Below are 23,260 nucleotides of genomic sequence, written 5' to 3' on the forward strand. Positions count from 1 at the left end.
ATTATAAATGAAGATACCTGAAACCATTTACTTTCAAGTGAAGTGGTATTTAATTTCCTAGGGTTTCTGAACAGAGCACACCATCACTGTTTAATTGTTCTCGCTTAACGAAACATTTTTGTGTCCTTGCTTGCCACTGTTTAAGAAAGTAGCAGAGGTATGATGACCATTGCATGGAAGTAATACCCCATTACTCACTCACAAGGAAAAGACAGCTAAGGACTTCAATGTTTGCCAGGACAATTGTATACATCATACCAAACAGCTGCTTAAAAAATTAAAAAAAAAATTACAGTATGACCTGAATACAGGAATCAACTTCCTAACAACTTCAACACACCTAATGTTAAATGAGAAGCACTACTCAAATAGAACACAGGCTGTGCTTTGAAAGTTTTTAATGGAATTTAAAGTAAATCTATTCTTACACAGACATCTTACAGTGTAAAAAAAATGTAAAACTGCTCAAACTTACAAACTTGGAAAATTAGAGACATTTCAAGTATGCAATCAACTTTGTTTTATGAAAACAATGTATATTAAAAGTTCAAAATGCATGAATTTTTCTTACATCCTGTGCCCCTGGCAGTTAATTGTCCTTCCTGCTACCGGCCAAAGGAAGCAAAGTTCAGTCCCCAGTTGTATCCTTATCATTCGCTGAGGGGAAAGAGAGAAACAATTCCTGTAAGTAACCATCCCACCATTCTGTAACAGTGGTTTGAGAACCGTTACCCCTGTGGCAATTAAGGCCTTTGCAAATGAGATTAGGTGGAGTAAAAGGCTCAGGCAATTTGACTATCTTTAAGATAGGCCAATGACTGCAGATTTGGGAATTTTGACGCTTATTTATGAAATTGTGGATAGATGACAGGAAGAAAACCTCCTGGCCTGAACAGAGAACTGCCTTGTTCACAAACACTCCAGAGAAGCATCGGAACATTTTGTGGTAAAGACGGGTTGGACAGAAGATAAAGTCATGGTAAAGAATAACTGGTGTTGGATTTTCAGTCTTATTCCACTAAAACTTCTGGTAAACACAACATGTTTAGGTCAGGATTCCAGTACCTCTCCAAATCCTAACTTCAGGGCACTTGTTTTCCACTGTTGCATAACATTAGGAAATGTTTGAGATACTAAAAATAGCCAGTACAGAGCTCTCTTAAACAAAATGGCTATAACAGGTATCTTTCTTCACACAGTCTTAGCTGTTGATCACCCACACTTTACTTCCGTAAGATTACATTTGTGACTTAAGTATTTGTAAGGCTGGAGGCCCTAGACTTAACCAAGAAAAGTAATTTTAAAAAAAACAACACTTACCTGGTTTGGGTTCGAGTCCATTTCAAGGCATGGCGTGGAGGTACAGTAATAGTTGGATGGTAGAAAGTGCAGTCTGGTCTTGTGCACTGGGTATTAAACCTACAATGCTAAAAATGGAAGCATTTTAAAAGAGGTTACTCGAAGTTGCCTTCCGCACTCCTAACAAGCTAACCTCAAAAGTTACATGAAAATTTGTTTTACTGTATGATCTCTTTGATAATTGAATCACCAGCTTCGTAGGCTACTGCCATCAGTTCAACCCAGTGCCAGGAGGGAATCCTTTTTCACAAATATTAACCGTGAGTTAAATGCTCCATACCCCCAGCTGAACTGACAGGTGAAACTCCCTTGCTTTAGGGGTTTACAGAGCAGTGTCAATTGACCCATGCATACAAGGTATGGGCACTCCACAGCGTTACCTGAAAGAGAGAGGGAAAAACTATCTGGCTAATATCTGTGAACAGAGTCCTGGGCACCCAGTCCAATTCAGCGTTGCTAGAGATTTAAAAAAAAGCAGCACTAAACTTACTGGTGTAAAAATATGCACAGGCACAAGTGTCCTGTACAGAAGTACCTGAGTTATAAACTCCTGCACTATATTGAAGTCATGTTGATACACTTGGGTAACTGGACAACCTTTCAAGTTCTTGGATACTGCAACATACCCAAAAGAAAAGTCAGGGTCTGAAACATATTCCTTCCATGTAAGTCACCGTTCCCCCACAAAGCAGATTATACAGAAATACTTAAAAGAATCTGGAAAACTGTAACTGCCTTCGTATATTCTGTTTCTAAGCTAAAGTTAAAATGTAAAAAGTAAAAGCAAAAGGTCATGCTAATGACATTTCCTGACTTAGTAGCATATTTCAAGTATCTCCGTAGAAAAGAAGGAAAGACACGTGAGAGAACTTACTTTTGGGTGGTAAAATGGACATTCCATTTTCTTACAGGCAGGAAAAAACTTGCACAGCGGACTACTGGAGGATAAAGACTGTGTGGGTAGTGGTGCTAACAGAAAAGAAAAGAACAGGGCCTTAATCAGAATAAACTGTTGTGTTTTTTTTTTTAAATATGATTCCAGAAAAAAAATAAGTATATCAACCCTTTCACAAGAAATAGCATTTTATAATACAACAAAGCTCTGCAAAAAATATGGGGAGCCTCTATCACAGCGTACTAAGTGGATCTCATCCTGTGGTACAACAGGGCTATGAGGTAATTGTTAGCCTCGGCTCTTCACCACTGCACAACATGGTCATGGGTAATGCTTGGTGCTTATGTGGTGGTTCTGGTAGGCAGAAGAATTCCTATGTTGAATTCAGACAGCAGGAAGACTGCTAGTTTAAGCTAACAGGAGTGAAAAGCGCAGGCAGCACACTTTCCAGGAATACACAGGAGCTGCTGGAACTGACATGGGAGATAAGCACCTTGTGCTCTGCCTTCTGGCCCAGGAACAAAACCGCGCCGTACTGTGAGTCAGGGCTACACCACTTCCAAAAGAGCACGACTTCAGCGGTGTAGAGGCCCTCTGCCTTGGCGCTGCTCAAGAGCTCAGGAATACCAACCGACATTGCAAGCACAGCAGTTGCATTCACTGGGCAACCTCAATCTCTGAAAGTCATCTCATCATTACATAAAGTTAACTCCTGCAGTGTGAGTAAAGCAAAAAAACGTTCACATATTTCAAAGGCAGAAACTTCTGCTTTTGCTTTGTGTCATAAGCTCTTGGTAACACACAAATCCAGTCTGAGAAACAAATTTGGATAGAACTGCAACACTGGCTACTCCCTCCATCAAAAGGGACTACTCGTGCCTTGCATAGAGGGTAAGGTTCCATACAGAATCTTGCCCAACAGCATTCAGGGGGTTTTCTGAATGCAAACACGGGTTTTGTTGTTACACTGGATTCATCTAACATTAAGACTTCAAAGAAAATTAAGTGAAATCAAGCAAAAAAATATTTTTTCACCGATGTCAGTTTCTGCTTCCAGCACGCTATTCTCCCATCAGCACGTTCACGTAAGGCTCAGACAAACAAGAGGTGCTCACCTGGTTTGGGGGGCGGGAGGGGGTTCCTTCGACTGGCGTGAGTGTAAGGGCAGTCTGGCTTGGTGCACTTTGCATCGTATTTACAGTTCGGATGGATGAACAAGCATTTATCAGCAAACTTGCAGTTAGGAAAAACTCTGAGGGAAAAGAAATTCAGACGTCAGCTCATACTCGGAGCAAAATCCCCAATCAGCTGTTGCACGTGAAGGCCAGAACATCACACAACATTGAGAACTACAGCAGGGCTTGCATGTGCACGTTAAGTTACTCCCAAAGCCAGACGTGTGGACATGTGACATACACTACCTGACCTGCATTCACTTCCCCTGCGTACACTCTACATGCAGTAAATAAGTGAACTACTTCACACTCGGTGGAGTTTGGTGGCAAGCTGCTTGTTGCAAGCTAAGACTTTATTCTTACTGTGCAGGGCAGAGCAGCAAAGGCACAGTGAATTCAGACATTTGCATGGGGAGAGAGGAGGGCACAGAATCCCAAAGTAATAGGGCTCATTTATGAAGAGAAAATGTTAATGAATTTAGGTATGTTGGATTTTAAAAGAAATTTCTAATTTTTGAGTAAATGGAGCCACCCAATCTGGTAACACTTATTTCAAAACAGAACTGATTTTTCTAGATCGTTGCAGCTTGTGGAAGAGAAGTCCAACGCACAGTGCACATTCCCAAGTTAGCCTTTGCTTTCAAACCAGAAATTACTGCATCACCAAATAATGGAACCCTAACACACCAAAAAATATCATGAGGTCTGGCAGAAGAGCGCCCGTTACGTGGTTGCTGTCACTACCGTAACAGATACACACTGCCTGGGAATATTTACTAACAAAGAAGGCAAATTTGGAGCACTGAAGTAAAAAGAATAATACAATGCCAAGTGGATGAGCTTTGTACTACTCACTTGCAAGGTAGCGTGGGGTGGTGGTACACACACTCGTCTCCATTTTTACAAGCAGGCCAGTACTTGCAGCGCTCAAGCACCTTCTCCTGTTTCTGCAGCATGTTCAATTGCTCCATTTCCACTATAAAGGAAAGAAGAAAACAGTCAAGCTGAGACCTTTGTGGCTGCACATACATTTTGACTTACACAGTACAGCATAATTAAAATTAAAAATATTTCCTGCTCTCCCCCTTTAGCTCAATTAAAACAAAAAAGGTCACGACAGTAAAAATTGTTGTATGATCATAGAGTCTGATGAGTATTTCCAAAACTACAAAGTTTAAAAAGCCCTAATCTTGGACTTACAGCTTCCTTTTAACCGACAAAAGATTAAACTTCAGCTGTTTAAAAGCAACTTAATTCAATTTATTCACAAATCCAAATTGAGGTGCGAGTCAAAGAGACCAGGTCTCAATAAGACAAGACTAAGAAAAACATTCTTCAGCTGAACTTCAGTTACGCTGCTCTGCCGAGCCATGTGTTAACATAGCCCTGCTTCCTTTCTCCAAGCCAGTGGAATGGAAAGGACATGGACTTAAAACACCTACAGTATTAAGACTTAATCTCCCCCACAGGTCTCCCATAATTGTGTTACACACTTGAAGACACATGGATCCAGCTGTAGAGTTCTCTACAGAATGTCAATTACTCTTCATTTAGTTCAGAAAAGTTGGAGGCACTGCTACTGTGGAAAATGAAGGTCTTCGTAAGAAAGCTAAAAAACGGAATCTGAGCATAATCTTAAGGCAAGTATTCAACAGGTGTACGATGAAACAATATCCTCTATATTTTTCATCATTTTTTCAAAACAGAGTTCTAAGCAATCAAAACACATGCTTCAGCAAATGATTTCCCACAGTATTCAAAAGGTATCCCAAATAAACGGTGTTCACATATAATCGTGTACTGATTCAGTTCTACCTTTAGAGATTCCGGCAACTGAACTCTGCCAACACCTTATACTTGAAAGGCACCTCTTGGTATCACGAATCCAGACAGAAGCATTAAGGTTAATGCCAACTGACATGTTAAAGTTCAAGGCACAGCAAAACATCATAAAAATCTGTCCATCAGCACGGGGACAAATGATACTGGGTTAATCAGAAGCGCAGATTTCTGTCAATGAAGACAAACTACATTTTCAAGAGAAAACAAAAACTACCAGTACTGAGCAGTGTGGAAAGTTACCTATGTGCGGGGGGACTGCTCTCCTTTATCAAGACAAAGGCCTCTAACAATGCGAGGCCACTGAACCACGACCTTTCATTTGCCTAAAGGACGTTTTCATATAAAGAATAAATACCATCACTTTGATTTGTCAAGAATGACATTATCCAGGAGTTCTACCCACAATCAAACCACCACATTAGTACCAGATCCTGCTGGAACAAGTAATTACCATCAGAGCTCTCTAGCTGCCTGGTCACAATCTGCATCTGCTGTGCTCGAAGGCCTTTGAATCCTTTGCCTGCACAAATATTTTGGGTAACTGGCTTTAATCCTTCAGTTATGCACATATCTTCCTCTTCTTGATCTGAAAGGTATCCTGGTGGACTGGGCACACCATCCAGTGTCACGATGAACTTGGGACTAGCAGGTTTCTCTGGCTGTGCAAGCTGGTCTCTATCAAACAAAGAAACAGATTTTTATTCAAGCCTCCTTAGCCAAAAAGTGAGTTGTACCAGCAACTAGAAGTACAAGCTAGAGAGTAACACAGCAACAAACTTTCTTTTAAGACTAACAATAAATGACTTGGATTAAAAGTTTGCCTTCTGGTGTCTCTGAAGCACTGGGAAGTAACATAGCATACAGTGGCACACACCAGAGACTTTGGCAGGTATATTTCTGGTTGTTGCATTCTGCTTAACAGATTGATCAGAAAGCTCATTTATTGACACACTTGAATAAAGAACGTGATTAGCCTTTTAAGGAATTTACACTTTTAAGACCAAAAAAGTGAGGGTAAAAACATTCCTGCAATCATGAACTTTTTAACACAAAAAACAGGTGTCTCCTCAAAAACACAGATCAGCATGTTATGAAACAGTGGGTATAAAAGTTTTTTGGGTGAAAAGAGAGTCTTGAAATACTGACACTAAGAACTTTAATGCTCAGCCTGATCAAAAGATCAATCTAGCCTGTTATCCTGTATCTGACAGCAGTCAAAGGAGATAAAGAGTAAGAAGAAAAACAAAACAGGAGATGCACACGTTTTCTCCACTCTTCCACTGTTCCACACATTTCACCCAAGTGGTTTCCTGAATGGGATGATTCTACACGTTTGGTAACTATAAACCTTGCTCCTCCATGAAATCGGGCTAAAAGCAACTACAGTCTATAATGCCTCTAAAAAGAGAGAAAAACAACACTAACAGCATGACTAGCCAGAACTTTGAAGTTAAACAGTCAGGAACAGTTCTGTTCAGAAGCAAAAATTCACTTCTTTCTTGTAGCACAAAGTCCCAGCTGCCAGCTGTTAGTTATCCTTTGGGTTTGTTCATTATTGTTTTCATTTTTAGTTAACACAGGCTGTTTAAAGCCAACCACAGGAATGAAGTGTAAGTTTCTCTAACACAATGAGAGAGCACAGCAGCCCACAGTGATGTACCTCACATTGCTCTGCGTGGTTTTCACTTAACAGGTAAGGTGCATACACACAGATAAAACTATCTGGAAGCAGGAATACCAAGTCCTTTAAGGAATTGGAAAAGCATGCACTGTTCATTCCTTCAAGTAAATGAAAAAACATCCACAACACATCCTTTGCAGCTGAAGAGAACTTTAAACTTCTCTTGGCTGAACTTGTAAGGTGCCTTTAATCACTTGTCCCCATGCTACTTAACTGTTTCTTGGCTTATGGTACTGAGCTATGCAGAGAATGTGCTGTTTTCCCCCCAGAAAGGCACTTCATGAAGAAATGTAATCCCAAGGTGAAACAGATTTAAACTAAAGGTTATTTATGCAAAACAACTATGTAACTAAGATTTCAAAAATCTGAACAGCTATGATAAAAAAAGAGAAGCAGAAGCCTATTCAGTTCTTTCTTCTGTTTTCTGAAAATCAAAGACAAGCTCAAAGTACAGCTAGCCCTGGTAATTCTTTTCAATTTTAAAGGACTTCTGGGGCTTTGCCCCTGCTTCCCCTCACCCCAGCATTCAATGTTGATCCATTTTCCATGATTACACAGATCTTGACCTAACCTACAAATCACAAGAATGGATCAATTATTCCATTAAATCTCAAGCAAGCATTCTGACTAGTAAGAGTCCTAAAAAAAAATATAACTTTTTACCGTGTCTGTATTAGACGCCCTGAGAGTACTCGTATTGCCTCTGTGGCCCTCTTTCCCAGTTGCTGATTCTGTGGCACTATTTCCTCAGATAGCTTGGGCTTCTTCAGGATAAATGACCTAGTGTCTGTATGAACCATAGATTCTGCATCATAGTAGTCTGAAATGGGAGAAAAATTACACAGAAAATAAACCAGAGAAAAATAATCACGTAATTGTACTCATAATTAAAAATTAAAGTATGTAAATTAAAAGTTTACATGGCCAATGCGCTAATTCTCTTTTGTTTTAGATTCTTAACAGCAACTTCCAGAAAACATTTTTACTTCCTTGCGTATTCTACAAAAGCAGGAGCCATAGCCCGTATTAGGCCTGATCGGGAAACTTTGTACTGGCCTGTAACAACGCTGTGCTGAAACAGCATTAAAGACCCATACACACAACACCTCCCAGGCTTTGAACACATACTGATGTAACACTTATTTTCCTTAGACATGTAGAGACTGGGAAAATACTAAAAACAGTAAAAATAACTGAAAATGAAATTTTATTTTAGCATTGCCCGGCCAGTGGCTTTCAATTTGAGAACGAGCAATTTTTTTTTAGGAATAAAAAGATCACAAGACTTAACCTGGAGTTACTTGCAAGGTATCCTCAATCACAGGATCAACCTGGAGCCGAGAAGAGAGCTCCTTTTGTTCAGCTCCTAAAATAAGCAGAAATTAGGAGCGTATTTTACTACATGTCAAAACGAAACTCTAGTTAATGAATAACACTATAAATGAAACTACAAAACTGAAACATACTCTCCCCTAGTTCTTTTGCTTAAAAAAGATCAAAACCCCTTTACAACTCCCACATTCTCATCCACCATTCTCATAGTTGAGAACCCCTCTCCACAGTGTTTCAGAAATAACAAGTTTTCTCCAGACAGATGGCATGGCTAAATCCCAATACTGAATGACTCTTTCCCACTATTACAACTCAGTGAAAACTTGGTCTGTGGATATGGAAACTTACAGAGGCCAAGTTCTTCCCTCCTCCTTTGTGGAGGTGTTGACACACACATAGGAAAGCAGCTAACTACAAGGGACTACTTTATGGTCTTCTCAGAAGAGGAGAAACAAATCATAATAGGAACATCCTACATTTGACTGATGGTTTGAGAAAAAATATTTTGCTTTCTCTAAGTTTCTTAAGTAAGCTGCCATTTCCATTTCAGTTGGAAAAAAGCCAAAATATTTATGCTATATATTTTCTGTAAGTTCTTCCAAAAACTGAGAAAGCTTCTTCTTACATATTTTACAGATACAATTCCAAATATTTTGTTGGCAGAAAGATTCCACATACATCCATAAGAAAAATAAGAGACTGAAAAAATAGGTCCTTCTGTTTCAATAAGGAACGTTTATGTGAGCTGTTGTAACAAAGTTCTTAAACCAAACTTTGCTCAATCTAAATACTTGGTAAGAGTAAACTAACTCCTTACAGAAGCCTTGTCCTACCACTTTACTTCTGCAATTCCCTGTTAACACCCACGCGGAGGTTTCTTTCATGCTGAAAAGATACTTTGATTACCTTCAGATATTATGCCATTTTCCTTCCAGGAGTTCCATAACAGAAGTAAAATATAGCTTACCGTTCACACAGTTACCCTGATATCAGCCACCCTGTAACAGCAACTACAGTACTCTAATACTAACACAACAAAGTAAAACTGAAACTAATTATGTGATAACACCACTTTGGAAAGAATCTTCTGATACTTCAAATGCTGCAAAGTGTTCCAAACATACAGTATCTCAACTGTCTCACACAAGCTTTATGATAGCATTACTCCTACAACATATCAAGGAAAAAGTGCAAAGGACTGAGAAAAGAGAAGTCACCCCAACATAAATAGATAAATTCACTTATTGCAAAATTATTCTTCAGTGACATGCCAGAATGCTGCATCACCCTTTGCTCACTAAGTAACTCATCTGAGGTTATCCATGCATATAGATACACCCTGCAGCCACACTTCAGGAAGTCTCCTGGCTTTCAGGCCATTTCCACATGCAACTCTTGATGCTGACTTAAAAATTGAAAGCATTTCTTTTCTCTTCTCAGCCTGCTGTAAAGTGACATTTGCTGGGATAAATTTTTAAAGAATATTATCAGATGACCTTGTATGCCTTCCGCTGTCTGCTCCTTTGGCTCTTCTACTTGAAGCTGAGAACTCAGAGTAGGGATCCTGCTTTGCACATGGATTACTTCTAACTGAGATTCTTCTGGGCTAATTCGAGCTCTTGGTGCAACTGGAACAGTTTGTTTCTGTGGAACTTTAAATAAAGGTAAATCATTTATATATAACCCAATCACCCAACAGTACTATTTTTACCTATGATGACAAAATCACTCTAAGTTACACACACACACCAAAAAAAATCCCTTAAGTATCTGTTTAGACAAAAAGGGTCTTTAGCTACCTGTAAGATCCTCACTGTGAAAGCACACACGTGAACATGCATAGAACACTCAGTGAGCTGTGTCTCATCTAGTTGTAAGACAAAACAAAATCTGCTACTAAAAGCTGAGATGCAGCATGAGAAGGATTAGGGTGACCTCACCTATTCATTCATCACTTCTACACAGAACTAATTTGCTAAAAACTTTCTTCTGGTACTGAAATCACTTTTTATTCCACCTTCTTCCATACGAGCAATCTTGGATTGTCAACATGTACTTCTCACACTGTCCCAGAAACGCTGTGCTAAGTTGCTTGCAAACAGAATATAAAACTTGATGACAGTAGCATGGAATTTGGGGGTATGACAGGATGACAGGCTGGCATCTTCACCCGGCTTCTGCCAAGATTGTTAGAACTGGTTGTAAAAAGCTAAGCATATTCTTTTCTTGGCTGAATATCACATCATAACCTCTGACACGTATAATTAAGATATTGCTCAGTACTGGGTTTATCATTTATGATCTTACTGCTTTGTTTTCCCCACAGATTGCAAATCAGTTAATTTCTATACTCCATTCAAAATAAACAGATATGAAATATCTCTACATTAAATCACATTCATTAGAACAATCCTTTGTTAATTTTTCTTCAGTTCTAAGTTTGGCAACAATCTTTACTACTCACCTATACAATTTACTCTGATTTAAACCCAGCTCACTATATCCAGTGTCTAACATGCACTGACATCTCTTCCAATTCAAGAGCTTTTGAACACTGATGACTCTATCACGTATCTCATGCCTCTAAATCAACTTACCAGCACTCACACAACCTTGAAAATACAACTACAATAAAACAAGGAACAAGTTCACAATGACATTTTGTCAATTTGTTAACGTGGAAGGAAGATACGTGTTTCTTACAGTTAGTCTGCAGGTTTTGAGAGGGAGCAGGCAAGAGATTTTGGACAGCACTCAGGCTTGCTTCAGATAGCATAAAAGTCATGGTTTGGGTAGTTCAGTGCATGCTCCCTTGCCAACAACATGCAATGCTTCATGCTGACGGCACTGGATTTATTAACACCCCATGAAATGTCAGCACACGAGGTTAACGCCTAGATTTGCCCTTCTTCAGTTGAAGTCCTTCCTAGCTAGGAAAGCTGAAAGCCATCACACAGGCAGCTAACTGCTCAGTTGCTGTACCAAGTGCAATTCTGTATCTAAAACCACTGAACTGAAACTGCAACCTCCTTGCTTAAAGAGGATACAGGCTGACGTATCATTCAGTCGTTATTTTAATTACCTGTATCCAGGGCATTTTGATTTTTTGCTGTTTGGCTTTTTTCTCCTCCCCTCTCAGAAAGAAAGAGAAACAGCAGCAAATAATTAGCTCCAACAACATGACTAACACTGAGCACTTTCTCCTCAGCAACTATTCACATTTTAGAAAACTTCTGGTGCTTCCAATTCGTCTCTGTGCACTTTACAGACTTATTATCTGGATTAATATATTTTAAAAACCTCTTTCCTCCCTTGTTCATGCTTTCATAATTCATCACTGAACGTTACTGTAATGTACACAGGACATGGAAAATGCTTTATGTGTATCACTGACATGCACTATTTAACATTCTGTTTGATCTCTAAGTGCTATGTTTAGCCTGGATTCATAAAACAGGGCTTGGAAGTATTAAAGCTCAGCACAAACAAAAACGATGCTAATTACCTGTGGAATAATTAGTCGTTTTTGTAACCGATTCCTGTGCTTCGGAGATTGCTTTCAGTATTAAGTTCTTATTGGCTTGTTTGGAAGGTGGAAGTGAAGGTCTAAGGGAGATGGAAAAAAAAAAAGTAACCGTAAATGAACTGCAACAGCAACCGCATCTGTGCTAAACACAGATATTTCAACACATTAACAAGTTACACGTAATACAGACACAAATCAGCATCTAAAACCTCACTTTTTGGATGTTTGTTTTCAACTTGTTGATCTGTTCTCTGAATGGACTGGGATCTACAAAATGATCCCAAAAATGGAAGTCCAGAGGCCTGATTTTATCTCACATGTAAGCTGCTGTATAAACATGCAACATCTGAAAGGCACAGCTTCTGCCTCTGCGCTCCACATTCCCGTTACCAAGTCTGTGTTGGCACTAGATAATTATGCGGCCGTGTCAGGCAGCAGGATCTGGAGGAAAACTACCAAAAACATGGTAGTTGTAAAAAAGGCTTTCTGTTTCTCTTTGAACACTGACAATAAGGAAGTTCAAATCAAACAGTCATGCTGTGGTGTTGAAGATAAATTCAATAAAGTGTAACAGCTTCAAACAACTCTTATACAAGCCAGCCTTACAGATCAGTAGAAGAAAATCTTTCCTAGCTTAAACATTCTTCCTCTTACTGTTGGAAGTCAGATACACACCACTGATGGACCTTGACTGACACCTGACATTCAGACAGAATTGGAAAGGGGGAAAAAGAAGAAAAAAAGAAAAAAAAATCTCAATTTTTAGGAAAAGATAAAATAATCTTAAAGAATAGAGCAACATAAAGAAGGAAATTTCACTGAAACAGATCCACGAATCTCACTTGTTCGTGGTTTTTGTTTTAAAGTAACAGAGACTGAAACCATGTCAAAAGGCTCAGTGTACGAGAGAATCAGATTTGTCTGATCAGAGACATTTGGTTTGAAAACTATTCCTGAAGTAAGAGAAAATAACCAAAACTCCTAGGAAAATTATGATACCATGTTCAATACCTGGTCTGAAACTTGCCAACATTAACATTCTTTTGACAGTAAACTTTTCCCAAATAGTGTAAAATTTCACACTCAAGTTGCAGCTTATGCACAACAATAAAAACAAGTTTTATAGTTAGTGGAAAAAAGGTAGTATAATGAGACATCTCACCCACAGAGTTGTGAGACAACATGAAATATAACAACAGCTTACTGATTTTTTTCTGTCAATTTTCAAAACTGCAAATAGTTTTCATCAACTTTCTCTTTCAAAGTTTTTGTTCACTAATTTTTTCTGGAAACGGCACGGAATCCCTGAAATCTTAACTACCTTCTTTCTGGCTTTGCAGGTACAGACACACTGCTGGAGATGCTTCCTGTTCGCGACCCATATTCTTCTTCCTCCTCCTCCTCTTCACCATCATTACAGAATTTTTTCACTTTGACTACTGAGCTTACAACAGGCAACCTTCTCTTCCTGGAGCTTTCTTCCTACAACAAACAGAACAGCCAAAACATTTCATTTAGCATAAAACATTAGTAAGACAGCAAAGAAAACATCGCTATTCTACTTACAACCAGAAGATGGAGAACTTCCATTCAAATTGCATGAGTCTAAGTTAGGTGCAGAAACAAGTGAGGGCAGTTAGAGAGCATGAAAATCAGATACACTTACACTGAAATCTCATTAAAAATGTAACAGTAAAATGTGAAAGTAAAACAACACCTAGAAAAGGAGAAGAAAGACTAAAGAAGACAATTTATCAAACATCTAAAGAAAAAGGAGGGATTTTCAAAGCAACTCACAACAGCCTTCAAGGCGCAACTATTAAAAGTTTTATGGAGAAAAGTGAAATAACTGAGAATGACTTTCTCCTCTGTAGTAACTCTAATTCTTAGATTGGTATAAAGATTAATTTCTAGCAAGCTGACACATTCCCAAGGATGCTAGCTGCTTTGCGGAGGAGCCAGCATGGTCCAGCTCAGGAAGTGCAAGTTCCCTTTTCTGAGAGCCACTCACCACCGCTACAATGCATGCAGTGGTGACAAATTTGAATGCTAGCCCATGCAAAAGCACTGGAGCAAACACATACCAATGCTTCCTAAAGGAACAATCACTCAGCACTGATCTACACAGGAGCACAACGAGGCACCTGGCTGCTAGGTTTGCACACGGTATCCTTTAACTGATCATGTATCCCCCAAAGAGCAAAAAACATCCTAAGGAATAGACCTGGACTACACTGATACATAAGATACATGCAATTAAAATAAATAAACAAATAAAGACCTTTTTAAAGAAAAAACTTTCCAAACCACAAGCACTTGTCTGAAGAGTCAGCAGAGTACATCAAAGGTCCACAGTTCTAATCAATGCTTCTGAAAGAGCCCTCTTCTAGACATTATTAATGAAATAGTGACTGAAGAAAATTGTCACAAGTCCTTTCTCTAGCGTTGTCAAGGAGAGATGTGACTCAATTGTGGAGAACATATATACAGCCTTAAATAAGTCACTGTATTCTCATTCCCACTTCCACAGCTTAAAAAGTTAAGGACATCCGCACACATCTTTGCATTCTACATTTCCGAATAAAAATCACTGCTCTTTTTGAAAGAACTATGAAAGTAGTGGCAGAGAACAATATACGCAGTAGGAAACACAGATGCAGCTGGAACACAATGTAAGTCAAATTTCTGCTTCATCACAAAATTAGCAGCCGTAACAATCTTCATTCCACTCACAAAAGGGCTCTTAACTGTTTCATATGGGTAGTCTTAAAACCATCAGCTGGGACTGTCATCCTGCCTGGGTTAGCCTGGCTTCTCCAGTTAGTAAGGCGGCAATCAGCTTTTAGTTTGTGGTTGCACAAAACCCATCCCAAAAAGTGCTTAAATGCCATGGCTCTAAATTGTAAAACAATACTAAAAAGCAATATATCTGGCTGATAGAGACTAAGGTGTACCTAGCATAGTTACGAATAAACAGCACCCCGAAAATACAGATTTACAGAACTGGAGATTTACACAGCACTTACAAAACACCACACTACTCCAATGAGCTAGAGATCAAAATGATTCCTTCTGATTCGTCACACGCATCATAACAATGTGCCAGCTCATTAGTCCAGCTCAATATGGCATGAAGATGTACAAGCTAATTAACTCAGCTCTACAGCGATCTGTGAAGTGATGACACTAAGCTATGCAATCTCTACTTAACATTGGACCTAGAGAATGAAATCCCAAACCTCCTCGTACCAGTAACAGAAATCCTCTGATTTCCCCGAGGTGAAGACTTTATGGGAAGCGTATACAGAAATTTAGGCTCCTAGCAAGCGTGAAATACAGCAACAGTTTAGATCGTACTAACCTCGCTGCCTACTTTATCAGCACTAAGTTTGGAGGTGGGCCTGTAGCTCTCTGCTAAGCTGCCAAATGCTTCTGGATTGCACAGCTGGACCGTTTCCAAGGACCTGCAGCTTTGCGTGTCTAACTGCCGGCTCCCCTGCAAGGTGCCCTGCTGGGACAATCTGTGCACGTGCACACTGCCATCTGCACTCCTGCTGCCTGGTGGCCGGTAGATTTCAGCGGTAGGACGAGAAGAACCGTAAGTTACAGTTACGGTAGGTTTTTTCCGCGACAAAGGGTTCTCCTGCACAAAGTTTAGGTCTTCATCAATTAGATCATCTGGTTCAGGTTTGATGTCAATTACAGCTTCAGAAGGTGACAGTTCCCTCAAAGGCTTGACTGTAGACATCAAGCGGGATGCAGAACCATCTTCAGAAGACTGCCTGTTAAAATGAGAAATTGCCAAATATTACCTCCACAAATAAAATTCTAGAAAATTCTGGCTTTTTAAACAAAGCCAGATGGGGAGAATCATGAAGGTATTATTTCTCATATATATCTAACACACTGATCCCTATTTTTAGTTTGGTTAATTAATCTAAGCACATCTGTTACTTAAAGAAATAGAACTGAGTTCTTGATTTAATGTTTTTATTTAACAAATTATAGGAATGCTTCACAATGACTACCACAGTCACACAACTCCTAAAGTCTTAATCTGTGCCAGGAAACGATCAGTAGCTTTACCGTGAAGCAGCGTTTCTTTGTTCCTGTGAACTGGTGGAAACTCTGGAGTCATTTCTTTCTGTCCGAGTGCTGGAAACTGCAAGAGGTGGCAAGACATCCTCATGCCTCCTCTCATCACTCACACATGAGCTGCTTTTGCTGGAAGGAAGGTTGCTCTCAAAGATGTTAGATTCTGAAGATTTTACGCTTGTTGGTTCTGCAGAAACAGGCACCTTTCATTTTATATCAAAGCACAGCAATACAGATTTTGCAATAAATGTATCAAGGTAAATGTAACAAACAGGACATTGCCCAGATGAAAACACAACAATATTATAGAGTTTTCAGCTCAAAACATTAGGAAGAAACACTCAGGATTAAATTTTGGACTCGGAAATAAATTCTTTATCTCAAAAGAAAAATAAAAACCCATCTTCTAAAAAGTCAGGACCCAAAAATAGCATTGAAATTTACAATTAACAAAACAGTCATCTAAGATCTTAGTGGAAACTAACTTAGAGCAACACTACATCAAAAGATAAACGCAGTTTCACTCAAAATTCATTTTCTTACTTACCAGTAGTTACAGACCGCAGCTTATCCAAAACACCATGGAGCCTGAAATAGACGGGGCACAGAGAAGGAAGCAAAAGAGAAAAAGGAGAAATAGAAGAACTTTATTTCAAAATGATAATCTTTCAGAAACAACCTTTCCCCACCCTATAATAAGCATCCCATTGATCCAGGGCTTCACTTTCCATCAGCTGATAACGTTGGATTTAAGGAAGGGTTTTAATAAATTGCCTCCAGTGAGCAAACTTCACAGATGCAGGTAGGGTATTCATCACATCAGCTACTTTTGGCATTTTGTTCATTTACCAAATTAAAGCCAGTACTTTCTACTGTTCCACTACAATCAACAGTGTGAATTAAATGTCTTCAAAAGGACTGACTCAAACTAAGTTAGAATCCTAGGGTATAGGCTAGAATTTTACTTCACATATGAAACTTTAATTACACAGCAAAGTTAAAGAGAATTCTAAATAGAAACCTTAAAAATGTACAATTCAAAGTACTTAATCTACTCAGGATTCTTTCAACATGCTTTGTGTATATTAAAAATATTCTTCGAGACATATTGCTAAGCAAAAACTTTTCAGTGAGGTGCCAAATTTGCTGTTTGCCTGTGAAAAGGGCACCAAGCTGAAGCAATACAGAAAATTAAAAGGCTAGAAAATAATCCTTTAAAAATACACACCCATTACAGAGAGAAAAAATTAAAAACAAACAAAAAAACATATTTAAGTGCACATCCTAGTTAGAATTCAAATCTGATCATAGGCAGCTCCATAATTTAGGCTGAGTATTAGAAAGGTGTCAAGGAACAAAATCATATTGAAAACTGGAAAAAGTTAAACTGCATGGCAATATATGGAAGGCTTTTCACTAGAAGGCTGTTAAAAATGTTGTCAGCTGAACTCTGCTGCTGTGACCACGGTGTATCAGCTTTCACACTGATCTATGGATATCTGACCTGACACTTGGTTCAGAGTATGAAGCGCCGGCCAACCAGCAGGAATGTCAGCTCTGCCACAGAGCTGCTGTGAAACTTTTGCTAGATGACCCAGAATTACCAGCTAGAGAGAGCTACCAAGGAAGGAGGACCTTGTTGAGTATTTAACTTAGCCAGGGACTCAGTGCTTAAGAATGTAATAGTTCTGTGTTGCCTTTAAAAGGAAAAACAACACCAAACAAATAAACAAAAAGCATAGAAATCTCCCAATTACACCACTATATAACTTTTTTCTCCACCAGTCCTTGTATAGCTTACTGCATACATTTCATCTTGTTCTCTTTTCTTTCTTTTAACCAATACCTACTTCATTATCTAATAAAGCATTCTGAAATAGAACTTGTATTTATTAACAAATGCAGATACTGAACTGAATGACAAGACTCATTACATGGGGAATTTAAACAGGAATCATCAAAACCAGTGGAAGGTATAACATCTACGTATAGTTGATATCCATTTCCAAATACAAAAAAAAAATATAATTTGATTTCTCTCTTCTGTCAAAATTCGTTTTCTCTATGTCATTATTATTTTTTAATGAAGCTTTGGTTTAATCTACAAAGCCATAACTGTTTTCTGCTACATATTATCGTGTTATTTCTTAGCATGCAGAGATTCAGAGAAAACCCTAGTACTAGAGTTAAACTCATCAGTCTGTTAATTTGTCTAACTGATTCCCAACATTACTACAAGACAACTGCATGACTTACTGCCACAGTGAAAGCCAAAAATTTTATCTAGGTAGTTCAGAAGAGGGAACAAAGCAGGTATATACACTGTAACTTTAAATTGAAAAAAGGGGGTACACTGTTAATTGCACTCGCCTTTCTTATATTTTTTGACAAATGCCAAAAAAAAATGAAAACTTTGAAAGCAAACTTAAATTATACCCATGTCACATAGAAATATTTTGGTTTAAATAATTAATACTGTTAATTGTTATAACTGGAACTAATTTTTACTCTTTGTCAATGTTCATGTCTTAATAACATATCCAACTTCTAAAATGTTTCCTCTTTGCTATTTAATTGCATAAAAGCTCCTAACCAAATAAAGGAGAACCTGACTAATCACACAGACGTACTGGAAATGAATGTAATCACTCAGTATGAAAATTATGAAGGAAGCAATCAGAAAAAGCAAGAAATATGCAATACTTCTCTCATCTATACAAATCAAAGCAATGTTCCTTAAGACTATATTAGATTAAAGACTCAAAAATAAGATTAACTTGAAAAAATACACAACTCTGAAAGCCTGAAAAAAATCTCTGGAGTGACATCTGTTTGAAGAGTCTGCCTGGCTACTTTGAAACCTGGAGGTTAAAGTAGTAGAAAATGCATGAGAAATACTGTACTGGCGAAAGCTCTCGTGCGGCATAGCATTAGAATTAATTCACAACTGTCAGGAGTTTAGGGGGGAAAAAAAGTTCATCTGTTGCTCATTTGTCCTCTTCACAACAATTCTGGGGTTCTACTTTTGTTTTGTATAGCTGGGTGCTGGCGATAAACAAACAGCCTGAGAGGTGGGAATACCTAAACATTTGGTGCTAAGCCTTGTCAAAGACGGTATACAGAATTAGAGTCACTGCTCATCCGTCCTCTAATTCCTCTGTACTACAGCAATCTGAAGCACTATTAGCATAAAAGCAAGTAAGTTGTTTTTTAAAGAACTACCTTTAAAGAACTAACTGCAGTATATAAAACTCTCATGCTCAGAGTGGGCTTTGCAGGATTTTTTTTTTTTCAGTCAACATTTGGCCCTCACTTATCTGAGCATTTCAAACTTCATTCAAAAATCTGACTGCACTTATGAGCAAACAAAGAATATAAGCCCTCCAGCCTCCTGTGACACGTAATAACCACTGCAATAGCCTAACGACTGACAGAATAGAAATGATTTATTGAAGTAAAAAGGTTTTATTAATGTCAATTACACAATGGGGGATAAATAACTGTTTATATTCTCACGGCTCATTTATAGAAAAGAGTCCCAATTACTGGTAAGAAAGTGTGACAAGTAGCTTACAAACATACCATACAGTAAACCTGACAGTATTGTTTCCAAGGAAAAGGGAAAGGTCCTCTGTCATCTGCTCCTGGCTCTTCTTATTGGCCACCATAACCATAATATAATCAGGGAGTTCTTCATCTAATAGAAAGAGAAATATGTTGTTATAAAGTATAAGAAAGCATAAAAGATTAAATAGATCCTTAAACAAGTTATCAGAGCTTTTTTTCCAGGTTTTCTACAAAGCCTCTGTAGGCAGATTGTTAGATAAGGAAATTAACAAGGCTTCCACTTCATCTGAGGTTTAATAGGACTTTCAGCCGCAAGTGAAAAATAAAAGATCGTCAACTTCAGTAGAGCAGAAGCTGAAAATAAGATCAAAGCATTTAAAAAGTAAATAAAATAGGAAAAGGACAAGATAAAAGAAAGCCACTCTGTTGCTGGAATCCTTTTATTGGAACACTAACAAGCGTCTACAATTTTCATGCCTTCAAATATTGCCAAACACAGCACCTTAGCCTTATGAAAGACCAAACTAATAAATATTCCTTTGAACAAATCAAAGCCATAGCAACTTCCAGATTTTCCATCTACAAAAACACTGAATATCAGGCCATAAAACAAACAAACAAAAAACAGCAACCCTGAGTCTGATTCTCTATCTCCCCACTGCATGCAATTTCATACACCACGTGAAATCCACTCCCACTGCCTGACACAGGGTTCCCCTACCAATCAGAATTGGTAGGAAAGTGTTGGGAATCTAACGTTAATACATTAAAGGTTTGGGGATGTTGGTGTTTGGTGTTTTACTTTACCATGTCTCTGGTCTACTCTGAAAGACTGAACAGACAATTGTTGCTTGAGGGCATTAGGTATGCTTCTTGAGCACATATTTCAATTTATTTAATCAAACACCTCATGTTCTCCAATACTGCTCCATGGCATGAACCTAAGAACAGAACGTGAAAACAGTTGGAAATCCACTTCAAATAGTGAACTTGCACTAAGGCCCTAATATACTTGTACTCAATTCATCAAGTTAAACCTGTATACAGTATTATAAAGACCTAAAAATTAAAAATCTTAAATAGAAATCAAACTATTAAACAAAGGAATTGCATTTATTCTATATCTCTGTACCCTAGGGGACAGAAACAACATCCATACATTGCACCTGCACTCCACTGTCACTACTCAGGTGTTCCAGCATAATACACTTCTAGCCTAAACCCTACCTTTTCTTTATTTTATTTTTTTAATGTATGCTACAAGTTGCACAAGCTGGATGTGCACCCAGATCAAGGAACTCACTGATATTAAAATTAATTTTATTTTTTGGCCAAGCTACTTTTAAACTTGACCTGCTCCTCAGGTGGTTCAATATATAAAGTAATTTTAATTATAGATCAAAACATGAGTTAGCACAATTACTTGCAACAGGACAACAGAAGGACAGAAAGAAAATGACTACTGCTCTCTGTGATTGTGTTGGCTTATGTCAACTTAAATTGTATGTAAAACCACAGCCTTTTGAAAATTTTCATAGTTGATGAGTATTTAACTACCTTTACTTTGACAAATGTGAACTTTTCTTTTGTGAGTTCTAGACAACAATTTTCAGCATGTCTTTGTCTAGAAGACTTTCTGAAAAAGAAGTACGAGCAGTTACAGAAACAAAAGCATGGCTCTTGCTCACACGGGTTGGAATGAGGAAGAAAAGATTTTTACCAGTTTCCTACAAGAACAAATAGAGGATTCTTGAAAAGCATTATTTGGAAAGTTGTCCCTAATCCTCCAGTCGAGAAAAGAAAGCTGTAAGATAACAGAAATTAGGAAACACTGGATTAAAAACAAAAAAGAGGCCAAGGGAGGCCAGACTTGGCAATAAAGAATACAGTTATTTGAAGAAGTTCAGAAGTTGACTGAGAAGAAAAGGCAGACATTGGATGATGATCTTGGGAACTGCCTTCTGAAAATAAGAAACAGGAAAAAAAGAAAACCAGAGAAGGAATAATTATCCATAATTGGAAGCAGAGATCGCTAGTGTTCTACTTGCATCTTTGTATGAGATATAAGAAAGATTTTTTTCAAAAATGCAGGAAAAAGCAGACAAAGAATCAAATAAAACCTGAAATGATGATTAAAAAATTGGTCACTGAAAAAGACAACTTGAGATGGTGACAAAGAAGACCTCGCAATGAAAAAAAATTCTAAAGAGGGTTCCTTGGAACCTGCTGAGCTCAGAAAATCAACTCCAGGCACTCCACACTGCCCATACACGTCCCTTCACATTCAAAACAAAATCTTGATCCTATCTCTATGATTTCATAACATGTTATTTCATCAACATTAGCGTAAGGTAGCTCTTAGTTTTCTCCTTAACAGTCAAGATCTTACATTTCGCAGAGTTGTGCTACATATTGTTTCTGACATGGCCATTCCAACTCCTAAAACAGTCAACCTGACTCTGCCTCACTGTAATATCCTTCCTCCTAATTCTGACAAATACTTGAAATCCAAAACACTGTTGAAAAGACACCTAAGAAAGAATAACTCCATCTCAGAGTGGCCACAGGTAACTGCTGTCATATGCAAGCACTTTACTTTATGTAATGTTCCTTCTTGCACCTCATAGAACCTTCCTTAAATATTCACAAAGACATGTCATTGCTTCTTTCTTTCAAATCCCTTGCAGCCATATCTCACTGAAGGGGGAGAGACTGTTAGCCTTCTTATTTCTTTTTAGCTCTTCATTCACCAACGTCCAGATGCAGTGTCCTCTTATGCTTAGACTACACATTTTGTTAAGTATTTTTGTTTTGATATTAGTCCAGCACTTCAGGTAATTCACCTCAGGCTTGAGGTTTCTGTATGCAGTAACACGATTAATTATGGGTAAATTCACTGATCCAGAGAATGGCATTAACTAGCTCGTTGTTTCCTGTTGAACAACAACAAACGTGGGCTGACCATGAAGTAAAACTTACCAACATAAGCCCCCAGCTCCTGCAACTTTCCTTTTATAGCCCCCTAAAACACAATGAAACAGCATGTGAGGGATGGCACAACAAGGTACCTTTAACTGCAAAACAGCGCGAGGTTCGCTCAGTGAAGTTTTTCTCGTTGCCTACTGAAGGCTTTGGCTTAGCAGAGGCCCCGTGCCCGCCCCCAGGTCGCAGCAGAGGGCTGCCAGCAGCAGGGCGGTGAGGCCCGCAGCAGCCTCGCCCCCCGCCCTATTTCCACCCCCCACACCCGGCCGCCCCCTTCTTCAGCAGGGACCACCCGGTCTCACGGGGAGCGCAGAGGCCGACGAACAAACAAATAATAAACGAAAACAGCCCCGCAAGGCTCGGAAAAGGTCATCCCCGGCTCGGCACCGGCACCCTGCCGGGGTCTGCGGCGTGTGAGCGCCCGCTGGCAGCGGCTGGCAGCCCCTGCCCGCCGGGGGCCGGCGGGGGGGCTCGGGCCGCAATGCCCCGGGGCAGGCGTAGGGGCAGGGGGAGCGGCAGCGGACCCCCTCCCGGCTGCCTCCCGCAGCCGCCGGTTACCCCGGCCGGGCTCGCCCCGCCGGGGGGATCCCGGCCCCTCGCCGCGGCGCCTCTCACCCGGATCTTGCGGCTGATCTCGGTGCCGATCTCCATGGCCGCGGCCTCCCAGCTCGCCTCCCGCCCAGGCCCCGCCGTCCCGGCAGCGCCGCACAGCGCCCGGCCTCCGCCTGCGGCGCCCCCTGGCGGGACGCGGCCCGGCCTCCGCGCCACCTCCCCTCGCCCGGCCCGGCCCGGCCCCGCAGCCGGCC

At 39.4% G+C, this 23,260-nt stretch overlaps 1 protein-coding gene across 2 annotated transcripts; it reads right to left on the reverse strand.

Annotated features, from left to right (window-relative positions):
- Window positions 1–383: 383 nt before the first annotated feature.
- On the reverse strand, window positions 384–23,189 carry ZC3H14 (zinc finger CCCH-type containing 14). 2 transcript variants are annotated; one of them, XM_040559872.1, is made up of 17 exons: window positions 23,070–23,189; window positions 22,452–22,494; window positions 19,488–19,602; window positions 16,453–16,493; window positions 15,897–16,092; window positions 15,172–15,592; window positions 13,132–13,292; window positions 11,790–11,890; window positions 9,781–9,936; window positions 8,244–8,318; window positions 7,616–7,772; window positions 5,723–5,946; window positions 4,285–4,405; window positions 3,370–3,506; window positions 2,234–2,328; window positions 1,321–1,427; window positions 384–657 (listed from the first exon to the last, which is right to left on the reverse strand). In XM_040559872.1, the coding sequence occupies exons 1-17, from the start codon at window positions 23,103–23,105 to the stop codon at window positions 651–653; spliced, it is 2,193 nt and encodes a 730-aa protein (XP_040415806.1). In that variant the 5' UTR covers window positions 23,106–23,189; the 3' UTR covers window positions 384–650. The 2 variants fall into 2 exon arrangements, with proteins under 2 accessions (XP_040415806.1, XP_040415807.1); XM_040559873.1 differs by lacking the exon at window positions 23,070–23,189 and adding an exon at window positions 22,757–22,873.
- Window positions 23,190–23,260: the final 71 nt, after the last annotated feature.

This window comes from Cygnus olor, chromosome 5 (assembly GCF_009769625.2).
Source record: "Cygnus olor isolate bCygOlo1 chromosome 5, bCygOlo1.pri.v2, whole genome shotgun sequence".
Lineage (NCBI taxonomy): Eukaryota > Metazoa > Chordata > Aves > Anseriformes > Anatidae > Cygnus > Cygnus olor.

What these genes read in the sequence shown, in the direction of transcription:
- ZC3H14 (XM_040559872.1), bottom strand. Translation starts at nt 23,105, where the DNA reads ATGGAGATCGGCACCGAGATCAGCCGCAAGATCCGG. An exon ending in CTGATAAAGTAGGCAGCGAG is followed by an intron (nt 13,293 to 15,171) that starts GTTAGTACGATC and finishes TGTTTGTTGTAG; the next exon opens with GAAGAAAGCTCCAGGAAGAG. An exon ending in CACCCCACGCTACCTTGCAA is followed by an intron (nt 3,507 to 4,284) that starts GTGAGTAGTACA and finishes CTTTTCCCTCAG; the next exon opens with AGTTTTTCCTAACTGCAAGT.